The sequence below is a fragment of the Mustela erminea genome, chromosome 6 (assembly GCF_009829155.1).
Source record: "Mustela erminea isolate mMusErm1 chromosome 6, mMusErm1.Pri, whole genome shotgun sequence".
In the NCBI taxonomy this organism is placed as follows: Eukaryota; Metazoa; Chordata; class Mammalia; order Carnivora; family Mustelidae; genus Mustela; species Mustela erminea.
This window is the reverse complement of record NC_045619.1, coordinates 51,274,816-51,291,191: the sequence shown is the minus strand read 5'-3', so window position 1 is coordinate 51,291,191 and position 16,376 is coordinate 51,274,816. Positions and strand designations below refer to the sequence as shown.

Genomic DNA, 16,376 nt, shown 5'->3' with positions numbered 1-16,376 from the left:
AACTAACTGGAATTAAAATAAAAACTTAAAAAAAAAAACCCATACATGACGAAGAAGAGTGCAATGTTTCCAGCTCCATGGATAACTCATATTAATCTTGCTTTGTGGATTTTCAAAGCCCTCTATCGCTTGTGCTTTATCTAATCCTAATCCTTGCAATGTAACCAGAAGTAAGTTCTCTTGACTTTGGAAGCAAATGAATTTTAGAGCAGATGAATATGTGTTCTGTTTTTGTTATGCACAAAGTGAATTCTGGTAGCATTTTTATAACAAAACCATAATTGCCTGAAATTATTTTTGTATAATTTTATTGCATAACATTTTAAAGCAGTGTTAAAGCTTAAATAAAAAATCAATTTTTTTTAGTCATGGAGTGCCCTGTGTTGGGTTCCCTGCTCAGTGGAGGGGGTTCTTCTCCCTCTCCCTCTATGCTCTTTCTCTTGCTTACTCTCTCTCTCTCTCAAATAAGTAAAATCATAAAAAAAAAATTTTAGTTACTATTCATAAGTACAGATTTTTATAGTTACATATAAATGGCATATTGCTTTACCTTTTAAAAAGATTTTATTTATTTGAGAGAGAATGAGAGAAAGAGAGAGCATGAGAAGGGGGAAGGGTCAGAGGGAGAAGCATACTCCCTGCTGAGCAGGGAGCCTGATGCAGGTCTCAATTCCAGGACTCCAGGATCATGACCTGAGCTGAAGGCAGTCCCTTAACCAACTGAGCCACCCAGGCGCCCTGTTTTACTTTTCTAAGCATATAGCTGTTTAGCTCTCATCCTCCTTTTTTCTTTCTTTCTTTCTTTCTTTCTTTCTTTCTTTCTTTCTTTCTTTCTTTTTCAGTTAAAGATTTTATTTATTTATCAGAGAGAGAGAGAGTGAGTGCAAGGTGGGGCAGGCAGAGGAAGAAGCAGGCTCCTTGCTCAATAAGGAACTGATGGGGGACTGGATCCCAGGCCCCTGGGATCATGACCTGAACCAAAAGTAGGCATCCCTCTCATGATCATTTCTAAATGCATAGTATTTCCTTGAAGTAATCTCATGTATAAACCGTTTGTCAATTATTAAATGCTTATTATTGGTGATGAGTTTTTTTGATTTTTATAAATAATGATGAAAGACCACATTTTTTTTTTTTCTCTTTTTAAGATAACAGGTCACCTGTAGTTCTCTTTACCATCTAAACATCCTGGTTGGTAGTTACACATAAGTAATGATGCCTAGCAATAGTAGTTTTGCTTCATAAAACTTTCTACATTTTCGAATTTGATGTAGTAAAAACCAACTTGCCAGTTCCATATTAGGAAGTAAATCATACTGATCAAATGAAAACCTTTAATCTGTTGATAAAATACAATAGCTAGTACAAAATTCTTTTTTTTTTTTTTTTAAGGAGTGGGGCTTTTTTGTTTTTGTTTTTTAGGGTGGGTGGGGGAGAGGGAGAGAGAATCTTAATCAGGCTCCACTCCCAGTGCAGAGCCCAAAATGGGGCTTGATCTCAACAACCCTGAGATCATGACCTTAGCTGAAATCAAGATTTGGCCGCTTAATTGACTGAGCCACTCAGACTCCCCTTAAAGGAGTTTTTAAAAATGATGTCTTAACTGCTACTTTTAGAAATTCATTCTTTGCGCTTAAAGTGCATAAGGATATAATACTGAATAGAAGATAAGCTCTGTGAACACATGGAATTTTGACTGTTTTGGTTAGTGCTACATCTCTGGGTCCTAGAACAGTACCTGGCACATATTGGACCCTCAATAAGTATTTGTTGAATGGAAAGATTTTTAAGGGTATTTATTACAGTATTATTTGATATATTGAAATAATTGGTAATACTCTAAGCATTCATTAGTAAGGGGTTGATTAAAGTATAAAATAACCAGCCATAAACTAGAAACGCAGTTTCCTGGAAAAAAGTAGGTTGTTCCATGTTTATTGACATTGACACAGTACTTCATTTTGTGATAGAAACAAGTGGAATAAACAACATATATAAAATGGGATTCCACTTTTATTTTTAGTATTTTTGATTAAAAAATACATCATCTACCTATGTATAGTAGTTCTTAAACTTAATGGTTTCAAGACCCTTTAGCAGTCCCAAGGACTGTGAATGGCCTTTGTTTGTGGGAGATAGATAGATAAATTTAGATATATATTTATCTTACTAGAAATTTAATAAAATTTTAAATTTACTTATTTGTTTAAAGTAAGAATAATGAACTTATTACATGTTAACATAAACAATGTATTTTTTGAAAAATAACTTTTCCAAAATAAAAACATTTAGTGAGAAATGGCATTGTTTTGCATTTGTGCATATCTTTTTAAATCTTTAATATGTAGGCTAATAAAAAACAACTGGATTTTCATATCTACTTCTGTATTCAATCTTTTGTGATGTTTTGGTTGAAGTACATCAAGAAAATCTAGCCTTATACAGATATGTCATCAAAACAGAAAGTATTTTAATAACCTTCAGATAATTGTAGGTATTCTTCATCGATACTGTACCAGAACCCCGAGAGGTAGTTTCTTCAAGATTGGTCGCAGTGTACAATTGGAAACCGTATCAGTGATTTTTGTACATTCTGTCTCTGAAGTCCTTTGTTTGTTTTACATGTAGAATAGGTTTTTTACCTAGGCAAGATTTTAACAACTCATGCATGTTCATTTGGAAAATACTGGTTTGCTATTTATGCAGATCTTCCCAATATTGACATATTTCAAGATTGATGTCTTTAATTCTTTAATATCACACCTGTCTTATTGCAAAGGTTTTCAAGTATTGTGAAGTTGTCAAGTCATAGTAATGGATGCAGCTTTTTCCAAATTTTACTTTTCACTTGAAAGCTTGCATGTTATGATTGGTAACAAAGTCAGTTATTTTTCTTGAGGTGACATGTTTGCTTCAATTCACTTGTTGAGAAAATGTCAGTGAAACAGCCAAGTCTGAATAGTTTGCCATTTGTTCATTTAAAAATAGGGTTCCATAAAAAATTTTAAAAAAGAGCTAATTCACTTTTACCACAGTGATGCTTGAAAGACAAATTATATTTAAAAAAATCCTCCAAATCTGTAAAAGTAAAGGAACCAAAAAGAAAACATAACAAAGTAGTAACTGTGCTTATCTTAGAAAGATGGGGAAATTGTGACTTTTTCCCTCCTTTTGTTTTTCTATAATGATTAATATGTTTTTGTTATGTAATAGTTTCAAGAGTTATATAAAGATAAAAGTATAGTATTTATAGTATAACTTACAGATAGAGTCAAATGAATGTGAATTAAGAATAGTTAGTTCTTTTCTCCATTTTTCTTATTAGGATTTAGGCCCTGAATATGAAGATATATTTAATATTTCCTTGAAGTGGATTTTAGAAAATGGAAAAGATGTTGGAATAAGGTAAAGGATTTAATTTCCACTTTGACCATTTTATAATATAAGAAGTGATTTTGACTCTAAAGTCTCCTTAATTATTTTTTAACTAGGTGTGTTGGTTATGGCCCTGAGGAACAACTGACAAATATAACCCATGTGCAGTTTTTACAGTCCACAAGACCACAGATGTCTTTCTGGTGTCGTTTTCGACGTGCTTTTATTACTGTCACCCACAGGTTATTGTTGTTATGCTTGGGTAAGTTGTTGAAATGAGAAAGAAGACACATGATAGTCTGGAATTTTCGTATCTGTTTTTTACCAAATACCAGGGTTGAGAATTTACTTCTGTGATAGCTGCCATTATAAATCACATCCAGAAATCTTCCCTAAGGTAGAATAATATTGAAGTTGTCTTTTTTTTTTTTTTAATAATGTCATTATTAATAGAAAACAGTAGTATAAAGGGAAATGGAATAAAACTTTGTCATACTGATGCCTTTGGAAATAGAGCAGGGAAATAGAAAAATCAAGCTTATTGTTTTAATAATAAAATATAAATTAAGTTCATTAAAATTATTTCTAATTTAAAAAATACCATTTACCTGCATTAAAATTTTCATTTTGATTCCTGGATTTTATGTGACTTTTGACTATAGGAATATAGGAGATTATCATTTTTTTTCTTTGTCCAGTCCTTTAAAAATAATTTTCCTAAAGTGTAATATGTTTACAGTCTTAGGAAACTTACTTTTCTTATGGTTTAATGTGACAAAGCAAAATGTTTGTGAAACAGTTATATTGTTTTTAAAAAAATAATCGAATTTAAATGTTCAGTGTCCACATCATGCAATGGTTTTTTTAAAGCGATTAAGTGAAACTCTGGAAAATGTTTAATACTAAATATTTAATACTAAATTTAAAATACTTAATGTTTAATACTAAAGCCATTAAATACTAAATGTAGTTGTGATTATGTAGGTAATTCAGCCCACTGTTTTGAAGTCTTACTCCATTATCCCTTATGGCAGTTAAAATAATCACTGTGCAAACTGTCATAACTTCTCCTTTTTTGCTTTGTTTTGTTAATATCAGATTTAACAAGTATAATGATAACTTTAGATTGCAATGAATATTAATGAATGTCACTGAGCACAATTTTTAAAACACAAAATATATAAATATTGCAGGTGTAGTGATGGTTTGTGTCGTTCTGCGTTATATGAAATACCGCTGGACAAAAGAAGAGGAGGAAACAAGGCAGATGTATGATATGGTGGTGAAGATTATAGGTATAAGTATTTGTAAAAATCCAAACCATTTCTTGAATTGTAGTTATGTGATAAATTACAGTATGATGTCCAGTGATTGATTCATTTGTAAATGTGTTATTTTTCAGATGTTTTACGAAGTCACAATGAAGCTTGCCAGGAAAATAAAGACTTACAACCTTACATGCCTATTCCACATGTACAAGATTCCTTAATACAACCTCATGACAAGTACGTTCAGAGTATCGTGAGTTGAAGTAGATCAGAATTTGGCATCTTCTGAAGTTATAAAGATTATATTGAGAGTTGTGACCCTTCTCAAGTAGACCTGTTTTATTGTACAGGCTTTACTTTTTGTACTTTAAACTCTCCTTTCTTTCTAAATTCCCTTCTGTTCTCCTCCTGATTTTGAGTGGCATAATAAACAACTGGATTCCTAAATCATGATCACTTTTATATATTTTTTATTCTTACCAATGTTCACCTTATTTCCTTTAATTTCATCTTAATAAAGAAACAGAGACAGACAATAGCCAGTGATGTTTTACAAATAATGCCTTAAATATTTTGTTGTTAATGAAGATTTTTAATTAAAAGGACTAAATAATAACTTCTTGAAAATGTAAGATGATTCCATATCCTACCACAGCATTCTTCACCATAGCAACACCCCAGAATCAGTGGTGAAGTTTGGGGGGGAAGATTACTGATGCTTGTGCCCCACCTCTAGAGAATGAAATCTGAAGTGAGCTTTAGGCATCTAAATCTTCTTTGAAAAAAACCTCATATGCAGTGACAAGGAGAACCAGAATTAATAATAGTCATTGCCTTCACTTACTAATACTTGAAAAAGATGACAAGCCAAGATGATAGTAAATTTGTCATTTTGTCACATGCTAGGAAAAAAATGAAGAAAGTCTGGGATAGAGCTGTTGACTTCCTTGCTGCTAATGAATCTAGAGTTCGCACAGAGACACGAAGAATAGGTGGTACAGATTTTCTAGTTTGGCGGTGGATCCAGCCTTCTGCCTCCTGTGACAAAATATTAGTAATACCTTCTAAAGTATGGCAAGGTCAAGGTATGTATTTTTAAACAATAACAACAAAAATAAACATGGTGTTTTTCTAATTTTTTTCAACTGTGAAAGTCTTACATGTTTAATGTAAAATAGTGCTGTTGAAACATATGAAGACAAAGCTCCCTTTGCATTTCCATTCCATAGAAGGAATTAATGTTAGTTTCTTACATATCCTTCCACTTTTCTCCTTGCAAATATGAACATAATGGTTTGTCTTTACCATAACAGAACACTGTATACACATTACTTTTTTTCTTTTTCACTTAAAGCAACTTAGTATTGTAGATCTAGCTGCATTCTATCCCCCTAATTTTTAGGCAGATAACACGTAATTTATGTTTTACATATATATGAAACATATAAAAGTGGAACATAACTTTTTAACTGCTCTTTTTTCCAATTTTTGCTTGCCTGCCTCTTTTTCATTAAGACCGACCACCTTCGTATTCCTTGTTCCAAGTAGCTTAAATGACTGTCTGTCCATATTTTTCTCAGTGCTTGGATGGTTGTTAAAACTGGTATATGTAAGTATATAGGAGGGCTTGGTGATTGGTTGCTTTAGGTTCCCAAACCTCTACTAGTAGTAACTGTTACCTCACTTGAATCTCTTGGACGGTTAGTTGCAAAATTAAATCTTGGAGTTAGTTTAATGTGCATTTCAGAACTAGTAGTCGGTTGAGTTTCTTTAAATCTTATTGGACAAAAGTATATTTCTCAATGTTTGCTAAGCACAGTATTTATGAGAAAATTAAGTAAATTGTTTTGAAATTGCAAAAAAGTAAAATCCACTCCCTTTCTTCTCTGATTTTTACTTTCAAAGAGCTTGAATAATAATAGTCTTCAGTAATCATGGCATAAAAGTGATGCTTTGATGATGCCAAGGGTGACACTAAACATTAAACTTCTTGTTTTAAAAGGTGTCTGCAGAAGGGTCCTTTGAAATGAAAAAAGAATGCAAAGCCAATGAGATCTGATTACTTAGTTGCCTGATTGTAATGGTTGTATATTCTCAGCCTAATTTCTTCATATAGCTAAGAGTTAGTGCTCATATATGCCTGTGAAGTTCTAGAAAAGGTCATTATTTTGTTCATATAAATTTTTTTTTAATCATTGTAGTTGTCTTATTTTTAAAGTGTGAGGTTTTCAAGATGAATGTAAAGACAACTTCTTGACCTAGGTAATCCAAGTTCTTATAAATTAGTAGGGGGGGGGATCGCTTCTCGGCCTTTTGGCTAAGTAAGATCAAGTGTAAATTAGTAGAGGGGATGACAGACTCTTCAGTGTGTGAAATTGAATGTTCTGTATCTAGAATTTAAAACCTCAGATTATATTCATTTTATCATTCTCTCTAGATGGAAAAAGACTGTGTAAGTATGATACAAAGGCAATTTTAGGTCAGTTATAATAGTTCTAAAACTCAACATAAATTGATAGCTCTGAAATGTCCTGCTACTTTGTTTCATCAAAGTTCCAGTATAGTAAATGTTTACAAACTATATGCTAAGTACTGAGCTATCTTAATTTGAATACTTCTAAATGCACAATGTGAAGAATTTTAAAATCAATCTCCCTTTTCTTGACAGTCTTTGGTTTTAAAAATGTTGCAGTGAATTAGTTACTGAATCTAGAAGGGAATTGAGGGTAAAAGAAGATGCCTGTTTTTAGTAAATTGAAAAAAAATATAGTGGCTGAGATTATGTTATCCTGAAAGCCGAAAATCCAGAGTTAGAACCTAGTAGCCATTTGCTTGAAGGATACCAATTCAAGTTTTTAGAGCGTTAGAATGGTAAAAGTCTGTAGACTCCTAGCAAAAGGGATTTGAGTTCTCCTAAGAATTTGATCATAAAAGAATTTGTTACAGGAGCTGAATAAAGAGAAGTTGGTGGAATTTTTCTTGATGATAATTGTCTAAATTGCTTCATGTAAGAATACATAGCTCTAATCTATTACTTATATTTTATGCCATTAAATGTATAGTCTACCTAAATATAATTAATTGGCTTTCTTGTAAAAAATATTAATACATAAATTAGTTTTTCTTTCATTTAAATGTATCTGGACACAAATATTGTGCTGAAAATAGGACTGTAGTGGGGGGGTAGGGCGGTTGTTTATGTAAAAAGATAGTTTAACTTATTAAGAGGCTTAAAGTTTATCCTCTTATAAATAGTGCTTTAATTAAAAGATACATGGCTTGAGGATTGGTAATTATAGTAGTCTTTTGAATTCACTCCCACTACAAGCTGTTGTCATTTAATAGTATTTTTTCCAAATAATTATTAAATAACCTGAGTGAATTTTAAGTTCATTTTCTAAAGGGTAGTTAAGTCTAAATTGCATTCTTGCATAGCTTTAGTATCTCTAATGGCATTTTAAAGCACCAGTTAAAAATCAAACCATACCTGCTGGGGAGAATTATTTATGTTTCTGACACGTGTAGTCTTCAGAATAAACAGCATTCATTTGAAAGATCTAAACATACTTCCTGAGGTATTTGAAATCACTGTCTCTTTGCTTGTACCAGGAGGTGATTGCAGTTTAGTTGGGGAGACAAAAATTGGTTTGATCTTCACAACTACGTTGTGATTAGAACTGGCCAGGAATAACTTCTCCTAGGTCCTTGTGTCTGGGCTGGGATAACATGGTATTAGTGGTTCCATTTTCACTGGTTCATTTTCTGCTGGCCCTGGGCAATATTGGAATTTTAAGGAACTCAGATTGTCTACAACTAAAAGGTTATCCAGGAACACGAGCTGTACACTGCCAGGGACGTCTGGGTGGTGCTAGAGGCTCACAGACTTCTTTTTATTTATTATTAAAAAATTTTTAAAAAGACTTATTTATTTGACAGAGACAGAGATCACAAGTTTGCAGAGAGGCAGGTGGTGGTGGTGGGGGGGAAGCAGGCTCCCTGCTGAGCAGAGTGCCTGATGTGGGGCTCCATCCCAGCACCCTGAGATTATGACCTGATCCAAAGGCAGAGGCTTTAATCCACTGAGCCACCCAGGCGCCCCCCATAAAGTTCATAGACTTCTTGATCTAGGGTTTGGCAAAGATTTTTCATGTCTAGAGGCCATTGCCCCACCCCATATCAGGCACTGTTAGGACACTCACACCCCAGACATTTTTTTTCACTAGATACTTCTGAAATCTTTAATTGATACATTCAAGTCTTTTTCTTTTCTTCCTCTTTCAAGTCTTTATTTAAATTCCAGTTAACATATGGTGTAATATTACTTTTAGGTATAGTAGTGATTCATCACTTTCATACAATACCTGGTGCTCATCACAAGCGCCCGCCTTAATCCCTGTCACCTGTTTAACCCATTAGTATACTCTGAGCCATAAACTCCTCTTTCAGACTTTCCTGCTTTGTGTGTGTGTGTGTGTGTGTACACATACGTATATGTATATATGTGTGTGTGTGTGTGTGTATATATATATATATATATATATTTAATTAGGAATTCCCAGACTCTCCAATTTTTTGATGTACCTACTTTTTCCAGTTTTTCAGTCTTCCTCCTATCTTTATTTCTTTTCCTGTCCATTTTAGTTTCATGACCCATTCCTCTCTCCAGTCCTTTCCTTGCTGCTACCCTTAAGTCATTAACTGCCCTTCATCTTAGCCTGGCAAATTCCAACCAAGGATGAAAGGATTTTGTCTATGTGCAAGGAGCTGAGCATAGCAGTAGAAAATCATATAGTCTGCAGACTGGTACGTCATAAGTAATCAACCTCAGTTAGGCCCTCAATACTACCTGACTTTCATGTTCTTATCATATTTTACCAGTCATTTCACTTTCCTACTCAGTAATAATTTTAGATTTCTTTCCATCCTTTCAGACCTTTGCCCTTCTGTCTCCTAAATTCTCAGTTGATGACCTGAATAGAAGCAATCAGATTTACCTGCCTCAGATTTCCATCACCAAGTAAATCCATGGCTAGAATCCGTACTCACCCTCACCTCCTGTTGCATTTGAGGGTTTTTCTCACTTAACAAAGACCTGAGCCCTATTCTCCATAGGGAATGGTATTGAAGTCCTTTGGATCCCATCGGCTCTTCTTCTCAAGTCTCTTCTCTTCCTGTATACTTACTGTATAAATTCTTCTCTTACTGTATAAATCCCTGCCTCTATTGGATCTTTTCATTAGCACCTAAACATGGCATATAGTCTTTCTCATCTTTAAGAACACACATTGTTAGAGGGGCACCTGGGTGGCTCAGTCAGTTAAGTGTCCACCTTCGGCTCAGGTCATGGTCCTAGGGTCCTGGGATGGAGCCACGTGTTAGGCTCCCTGCTCCATGGGGAGTCTGCTTCTTCCTCTCCCGCTACCCCTGCTGCTTGTGCTCTCTCTCAAATAAATAAAACCTTAAAAAAAAAAAAAGACACATTGTTGGAGTATACATTGTTATTTAGCTATCACTCTGTCTCTCTCTACCTATTTATAGCCAGATAGCATTAAACGTTTACTCATTGTTTTTACTTTTAGCTCCCATTTTATTCTTCAGCTGACTCCAATCTATTTTGCACCGCCCCCCCCCCACCCCAATTCGGAGGAAATAGCTCTCAGACATCCATATTGCTAAGCCAAGTGGACATGTTCCCTTTCTGTCCTCATTTTACGTAGCAGTGTTAACAGTTGCACCTGCTTTAAAATTTGCTTCTTGTGGCTTTGGGGATGCCACTTTCTTCTTGTTTTCCTGCTACCTTGACCATTTCTCCAATCTTCTTTTCTGGACTGTCTTCTTTTCCTGGACCTCTAAGTGTTGGGAGTTTCTCAAGGCCACCCTCTTTTCTCATTCTATCTGTCTTCCTTCTACTTATAGATGATCTCATGCTGTGACTTCATTTACCACAGATATGTTGATAACTCCCAAAGTGCTATCTTGAATTAATTCTTCTGGTTTTCAGATTTTTATACCCACCTGTACAATTGTCTGCTGAGATATGGGCACCACAAATTCAGCATGTGCATGAATTTAGTATCCTCTCTCACCAAACAGACCTCCCCCACCATTCTTGTTTAATTAATGATACCCTTTCTCAGTTAGTTCCACTATAAACCTGGGAGTTATCCTTAATTTTTTCCTTACCTGCCATGTTTAAACATACATGACATGACATGTTTAAACAAGTCATAACAGATCTCCATATGTCCTCAATTGTATCCACTTCCTTCCATTAGCATTTCTGGCCTATGTTATCCACATTAGTATCATCTCTCTCTTAGACAACTATAATAACCTTCTAGCTGGTCTCCTTGCATTCACTTTTGTCTCTGTTTAATCAGTTCTTTATTTAACAGTCTTTTAAAAAATATATATAATTTAAAAGACAGATCTCATCAAATTATTACTCTCCTTAAGAAAGCTTGGAGTGGCTTTCTGTTGCTCTTAGGGTAATGTCTAAACACTTTAATGCAATCTGCATGGTCCTCAGTAATCTGACTTCTCTCTCTTAAGGTTTATCTTTCTGTTCTCACTTTAGCCACAGTGGCTATCTTAGTTGACTTTAGTTGACCACACTTGATTACAGTGAGCTCTTTCTTGTCTCAGGGGCTGTATGTAAGTTAACATATTTGCTTGAAATGTCCTTTATAGGTCTTTTTACTCTGCCTACTTTTATTTATTCTTTATTCTTTAGGTCCCAGCATAAATTTCACTTCCTCACTGAAGTGTTATCTGATATTTCCAGACTACCTTAAGTTACTTTCACAGCTTCTTGTATTATTCTTTCTTAAGATTTACCATAATTACAGGGTTGGTTTTTTTGTTTTGTTTTGTTTCTGACACGGTTTCTCAACTCTCTCACCCACTAAACTGCAGCCTCTGTGAGAGCGATGATTGTATCTCTGATGTACCTTAACTTCCAGGGGTCTGGCTCCCAGTAAAAGCATGCAATGAATATTTTTTGAAAAGAATGAATGAATGAATACCTTTCAACAAAATGGAACAGTGACAAATAGTAAAACTAATTTGTCTTTTGTAGCATTTCATTTAGATAGAAGAAATTCACCGCCAAATAGCTTGACACCATGTCTAAAGATTCGAAATATGTTTGACCCAGTTATGTAAGTATTATGATCAGAGGTATATGTAATTTTTATCTGGAATATTTGGAATATTCTTATAATGCTATGTCTGTAATTGAACAGTCTCTTTTACTTTTGAATCTCTACAGAAATGTTGTGTTTTCCTTTTCTTCATCTTTGTTAAATTTCAGGCAAAGATTTGGCCAAAAGACCCAGATGTAGAATAATTTGTTAAACTTATACAAATCTTTGTAGGTACTATGAATCTCCACAGCAGATAAATGCTGGAGTCAAATTAATGATACATGTGGTGATAAACAGTACCCTTTATTAAGTGTTTTAAGTCTCTTCTGCCAACATTCTTTGCCTCAGACAATATACATAAACATACCTGCTATCTTTAAACTTCCAATCTCTAATTATAAAAAATTCTCTGCAAAGATGTACATACACACTTTCCTTCTCTAAGTCCTACTTGTCCATGCAGTATTTGAGAGACTTTTCTGTTCATTCAATATTTGAGAAACTTTTCTTTCAATATAATTATAGCAGCACATGCACCCAGAGATTAGCACTGGCAAAAGTTATTGCCTTAGAATCTTTAATATTTCATATATAAGCTGTAATAATTTTTAGAATTTGCTTCCTAGAGATGAGTGCTTATTTGTCCAATGATATGACAGGTCAGATTCTGTTTTGTAAAAAAAACAAAACAAAACACCTGATTTATATGTATTACATATAAAATATCCATAAATCTCAACTGATAACTCATTTATTTCAAGAAATAATTGATATGAGATTCCAAATGAGTGACAACAAAATTGGAAATGTGGGGAGGCACTGTAGTAACAGCCCTCTCATACTTCGGGGATTAGGAAATTAGTGCCGGGTTAGTATTTTGTTACCTGAGATGAAGATTTATGATTTCAAGTGTAGCCGCTTTTCCTTCGTCCCACCATCTGTATCTCATGAAAAGACAAATACGTACAATTGTAGTAGGAAATCTTAAGGCTGTCATAATAGTAAGTGACTCTTGGTGCAGAATGTTTGTCCTGTATTATTCTTCCATTATTTTGAAGAAGAGAAGCTCAGAATTACTAGGAATTTTCCTAAAGTTTAGGAATTTGAAAATATTTAAAAAAAAAGAAGTAATATGTGGGGCGGCTGGGTGGCTCAGTCGGTTAAGTGTCTGTTTTGGGCTCAGCTCATGATGCCAGAGTCCTGGGATCGAGCCCCAAATCGGACTCCCTGCTCAGTGGGGAGTCTCCTTCTCCTTCTGCTCATGCGTGCTCTCACTCTTTTTCTCAAAATAAATAAATAAACAAACAAACAAACAAACAAATAAATAGAAAAGGCTTTATTTGGGAGAAAGAGTAGGGGAGGGGCCCATGCGTACACATGCAGGGGGTGAGGGAGAGGGAGAAGCAGGGTCCCCTCTGAGCAAGGATCCTGATGTGGGGGCTGGATCCCAGGACACTGAAATCATGACCTGAGCTGAAGGCAGCTGCTTAACTGACTGAGCCACCCAGGTGCCCCAGCAATACTCAACTTTCATGAGTTTACTACAACTCATTAAAGTATTAACACTTGCTAAGAAGAAAAGAAATGATAATAGGTACATAAGATTTCAGACATAAAAATGACAGCACAGTTATTCTGCTACGATGGGCCAATCCTTCACTGCCTCAGTTCTGTGCTTTCTTACATTGGAAAGTGAGGGAAGGTCTGGGACTGTGAATACTAATTTTTTTTTTTTTAAATCTATCTACTGTTAATAACAAGCATTTACTTAACTACTTACTAGTTTTAACAATATGTGATTTCGAAACTATTCCCATTCTGGTAGGATATATATGTTATGAGACAAGATTTTATTGAGTTAGGAGTATGGTTGTTGATTTTTGTTTTCATTAATTTTTTAGGGAAATAGGGGATCAGTGGCATTTGGCAATTCAAGAAGCAATTTTAGAAAAATGCAGTGATAATGATGGCATTGTTCATATTGCAGTAGACAAAAATTCACGTGAGGTAAAGTACTTTTACTGTTGAATTCTACATTTTGGATTTGTTGCTATTAAACTAAAACTTTCTCTTTTCTTTCTTTTTTTTTTTTTTTTTAATATCACAGGGTTGTGTATATGTTAAATGTCTGTCTCCAGAATATGCTGGAAAAGCTTTTAAGGCATTGCATGGCTCTTGGTTTGATGGTAAGAAGTTTGAGTATTACGAACATTTTGAAAAGATAGATTATGGCTTACTGTTAAACTATACCAGATTTTAAATTAAAAGAAAATTAGGTCAGCATTTTTAGAGTAATTATTTAAGATTACTTTATTTGCATATTGTGTTCATACGTCTTTTTACCACAGTTTGTTTTCTATAAATATTAAGCACATTTTTACAGATCTAAAATATTATTTTTATCTTACAACAGGGAAATTGGTTACAGTAAAATATTTACGACTAGATAGATATCACCATCGCTTTCCCCAAGCTCTTACTTGCAATACTCCCTTGAAGCCATCAAATAAACATATGAACTCTATGTCTCATCTTCGTCTTCGGACTGGCCTAGCCAATTCTCAAGGAGGTTCCTGAAAAGACTTTCTTCCACTCCTAGGACTGGTATTTACAATAGGAAAATTCCTGTTTGGCTTCCTGTCTTCCTTTTAAATGCTTTTTGTATGTAATATTTTTATTGAATACAGCTCTGTTTGAATGTTCCAGAAATCTTAAGGTTCCAAAGGGACTTAGCAGTGAGGCAGCAGTGCTCAGTGGTCAGAACAATTGTTTCATTCAGTTTTTGGAGCTCAGTTAAGCCAATGCTTAAGTTTTGCATGAGGAACATTGACTTTATTAAGCATTTTCAGATGTGGTGATTGTGTTTTTGCACCACACAGTGTTTGGATAACCACACAAAAGCATGGTGAAGAGGCTTCTTGTATTTCCATAATCTCCTGTGAACTAATGTTGTGAATTTTTGTATACAGTCACCTGCATAGTTCCTTACCAGGCTAATGTGGTAAAACTGTTAATTTCCCAGTTTAACCTTAGGTTTCTATTGCTTGTAAGAGATTCATTTGTTACAGCAGGAATACAGGAAAACTAATTTGGGTTTAGCGGTTACATATAAGCATAGGTGGGTGTACATGTACTTAACCTGGCTTTTGTATATATGTATAAATGCTGATGGTGGCGAAAGTAGTCTTGTTTTGTGAGGATGTCTGCATTAAAGCAGTAAAATAAGCTTCCTATTTTATTCATAATCTAATGTGTATATATGTATGTGTATATATGTGTGTATGTGTATATATATGTATGTGTATATGTGTATATATACACACACATATATACCTATGGCTGTACTATCACATAGATCAAACAGCCAAACACCTGGAAGTATTAGATACAAGTTTAAAATATCTTTTATAAGTTTTATATAAAAATGTCTGAGTATGATTTTGTGTGAAAGTTCCGATCTCAGTTGTAATGGATTCAAATTTATGTGAGCAATAAAGATGCAATTGGCAGATATTGGAAAAGTATTTTGTGAAAAGCTGTATTTATTATAAATACTAGGACTATGACATAGTACTATTGGGATTAACTCACTTTCCCAATCTATTTATAATTTAATGAAATGTCAGCTCCCCTGTTGTATGTCAAGTTTAAAGCAGGGCATATTGCTGCAGCAAAATGTGTATTTGAAAAATTATATTTGAAATTTTGGGTCATGACAGCTTGCAATATAGTAAATGCACGAGTGACCGTCGCTTTGTGCCTCGGTATTTACCTTGTTTCAGTAAAGTTGCTTTATTACTGTTTATGATTTCAGATTAAAATAGATGCTGAGCAGAGTTTACTTGTAATGTAACAATTGGCTTTTTTTTTTTTTTAAATAACCTGTTGATATATCCTTGTCAGTCCAAATGAATATGTGAAGCAGCTGGAATTGTACCAATTTTGATTTTGTTTAAAGCTCAGTTTCCTCTTTGTTTAATTGTATATGTGTTGGGTTTGCAGCATGAACTTGCACAGATAATGCACGTTTTCTGGTTAAGTAAACATGATGCACACTGTTCTGTAACAGAAAACCCTATTGTGCCTTACCTGTGTGCTTTTGTGGGCACCATGTTTATGAAGAATAAAAAATGATTTGTTATCTGAAGAGAATAAATTTTAAATTCTCAGTTTATGTTTCAGATGCTAAAGTGTGAAAATATAAATATATATATAATATATAATATAACCAATCTTTCTGTATTTTATGTGCATCATAGTGATTTATCTGAGCTTAGTGACCCCCATCTTGTGACCTGTTGCAAGAGTGAATGTAAAAAATAGTTGTGGCATTTTAAAAGGTCGCCTTTTGATGCAGATGCATCTTTTTTTTTCTTTGCTTCTAAAACATTTTATGTAAACATTGTACATTTATTATTGTAATATATACTATTATGCAGCTTATTTTACCTGAATCTGTTAAGCCGACCAAGATCCCTCCCTGCAAGACAGATGGGAATGTGTATAATAACTAGATATTTGAGAAGTTCTGAAGTTTGATGTAATCTGTTACTTGTCCTGTTGAAAAAAAGGAAAAATTCTAATTAAA

At 34.1% G+C, this 16,376-nt stretch overlaps 2 protein-coding genes across 4 annotated transcripts in view; one reads left to right on the top strand and one right to left on the bottom strand.

Annotated features, from left to right (window-relative positions):
* LEMD3 (LEM domain containing 3) overlaps positions 1-15,312 on the top strand; it is a 61,639-nt gene extending 46,327 nt beyond the window's left edge. Inside the window, exons 5-13 of the mRNA XM_032347144.1 lie at positions 3,326-3,405; positions 3,492-3,637; positions 4,569-4,670; positions 4,778-4,880; positions 5,550-5,728; positions 11,722-11,803; positions 13,690-13,795; positions 13,896-13,974; positions 14,202-15,312. Coding sequence (XP_032203035.1) covers positions 3,326-3,405; positions 3,492-3,637; positions 4,569-4,670; positions 4,778-4,880; positions 5,550-5,728; positions 11,722-11,803; positions 13,690-13,795; positions 13,896-13,974; positions 14,202-14,365 — 1,041 coding nt within the window. The 3' untranslated portion in view covers positions 14,366-15,312. The remainder of the gene's footprint in view (positions 1-3,325; positions 3,406-3,491; positions 3,638-4,568; positions 4,671-4,777; positions 4,881-5,549; positions 5,729-11,721; positions 11,804-13,689; positions 13,796-13,895; positions 13,975-14,201) is intronic.
* LOC116593205 (myb-related transcription factor, partner of profilin-like) overlaps positions 12,673-16,376 on the bottom strand; it is a 32,153-nt gene continuing 28,449 nt past the window's right edge. For 2 of the 3 annotated variants that reach the window (XR_004286817.1, XM_032347148.1), the window contains exon 2: positions 16,244-16,345. The gene's annotated coding sequence lies outside the window, so the exon portion shown is untranslated. Of the gene's footprint in view, positions 12,727-16,243; positions 16,346-16,376 lie in introns of those variants that run through there. The other variant, XR_004286818.1, reaches the window with a different exon arrangement.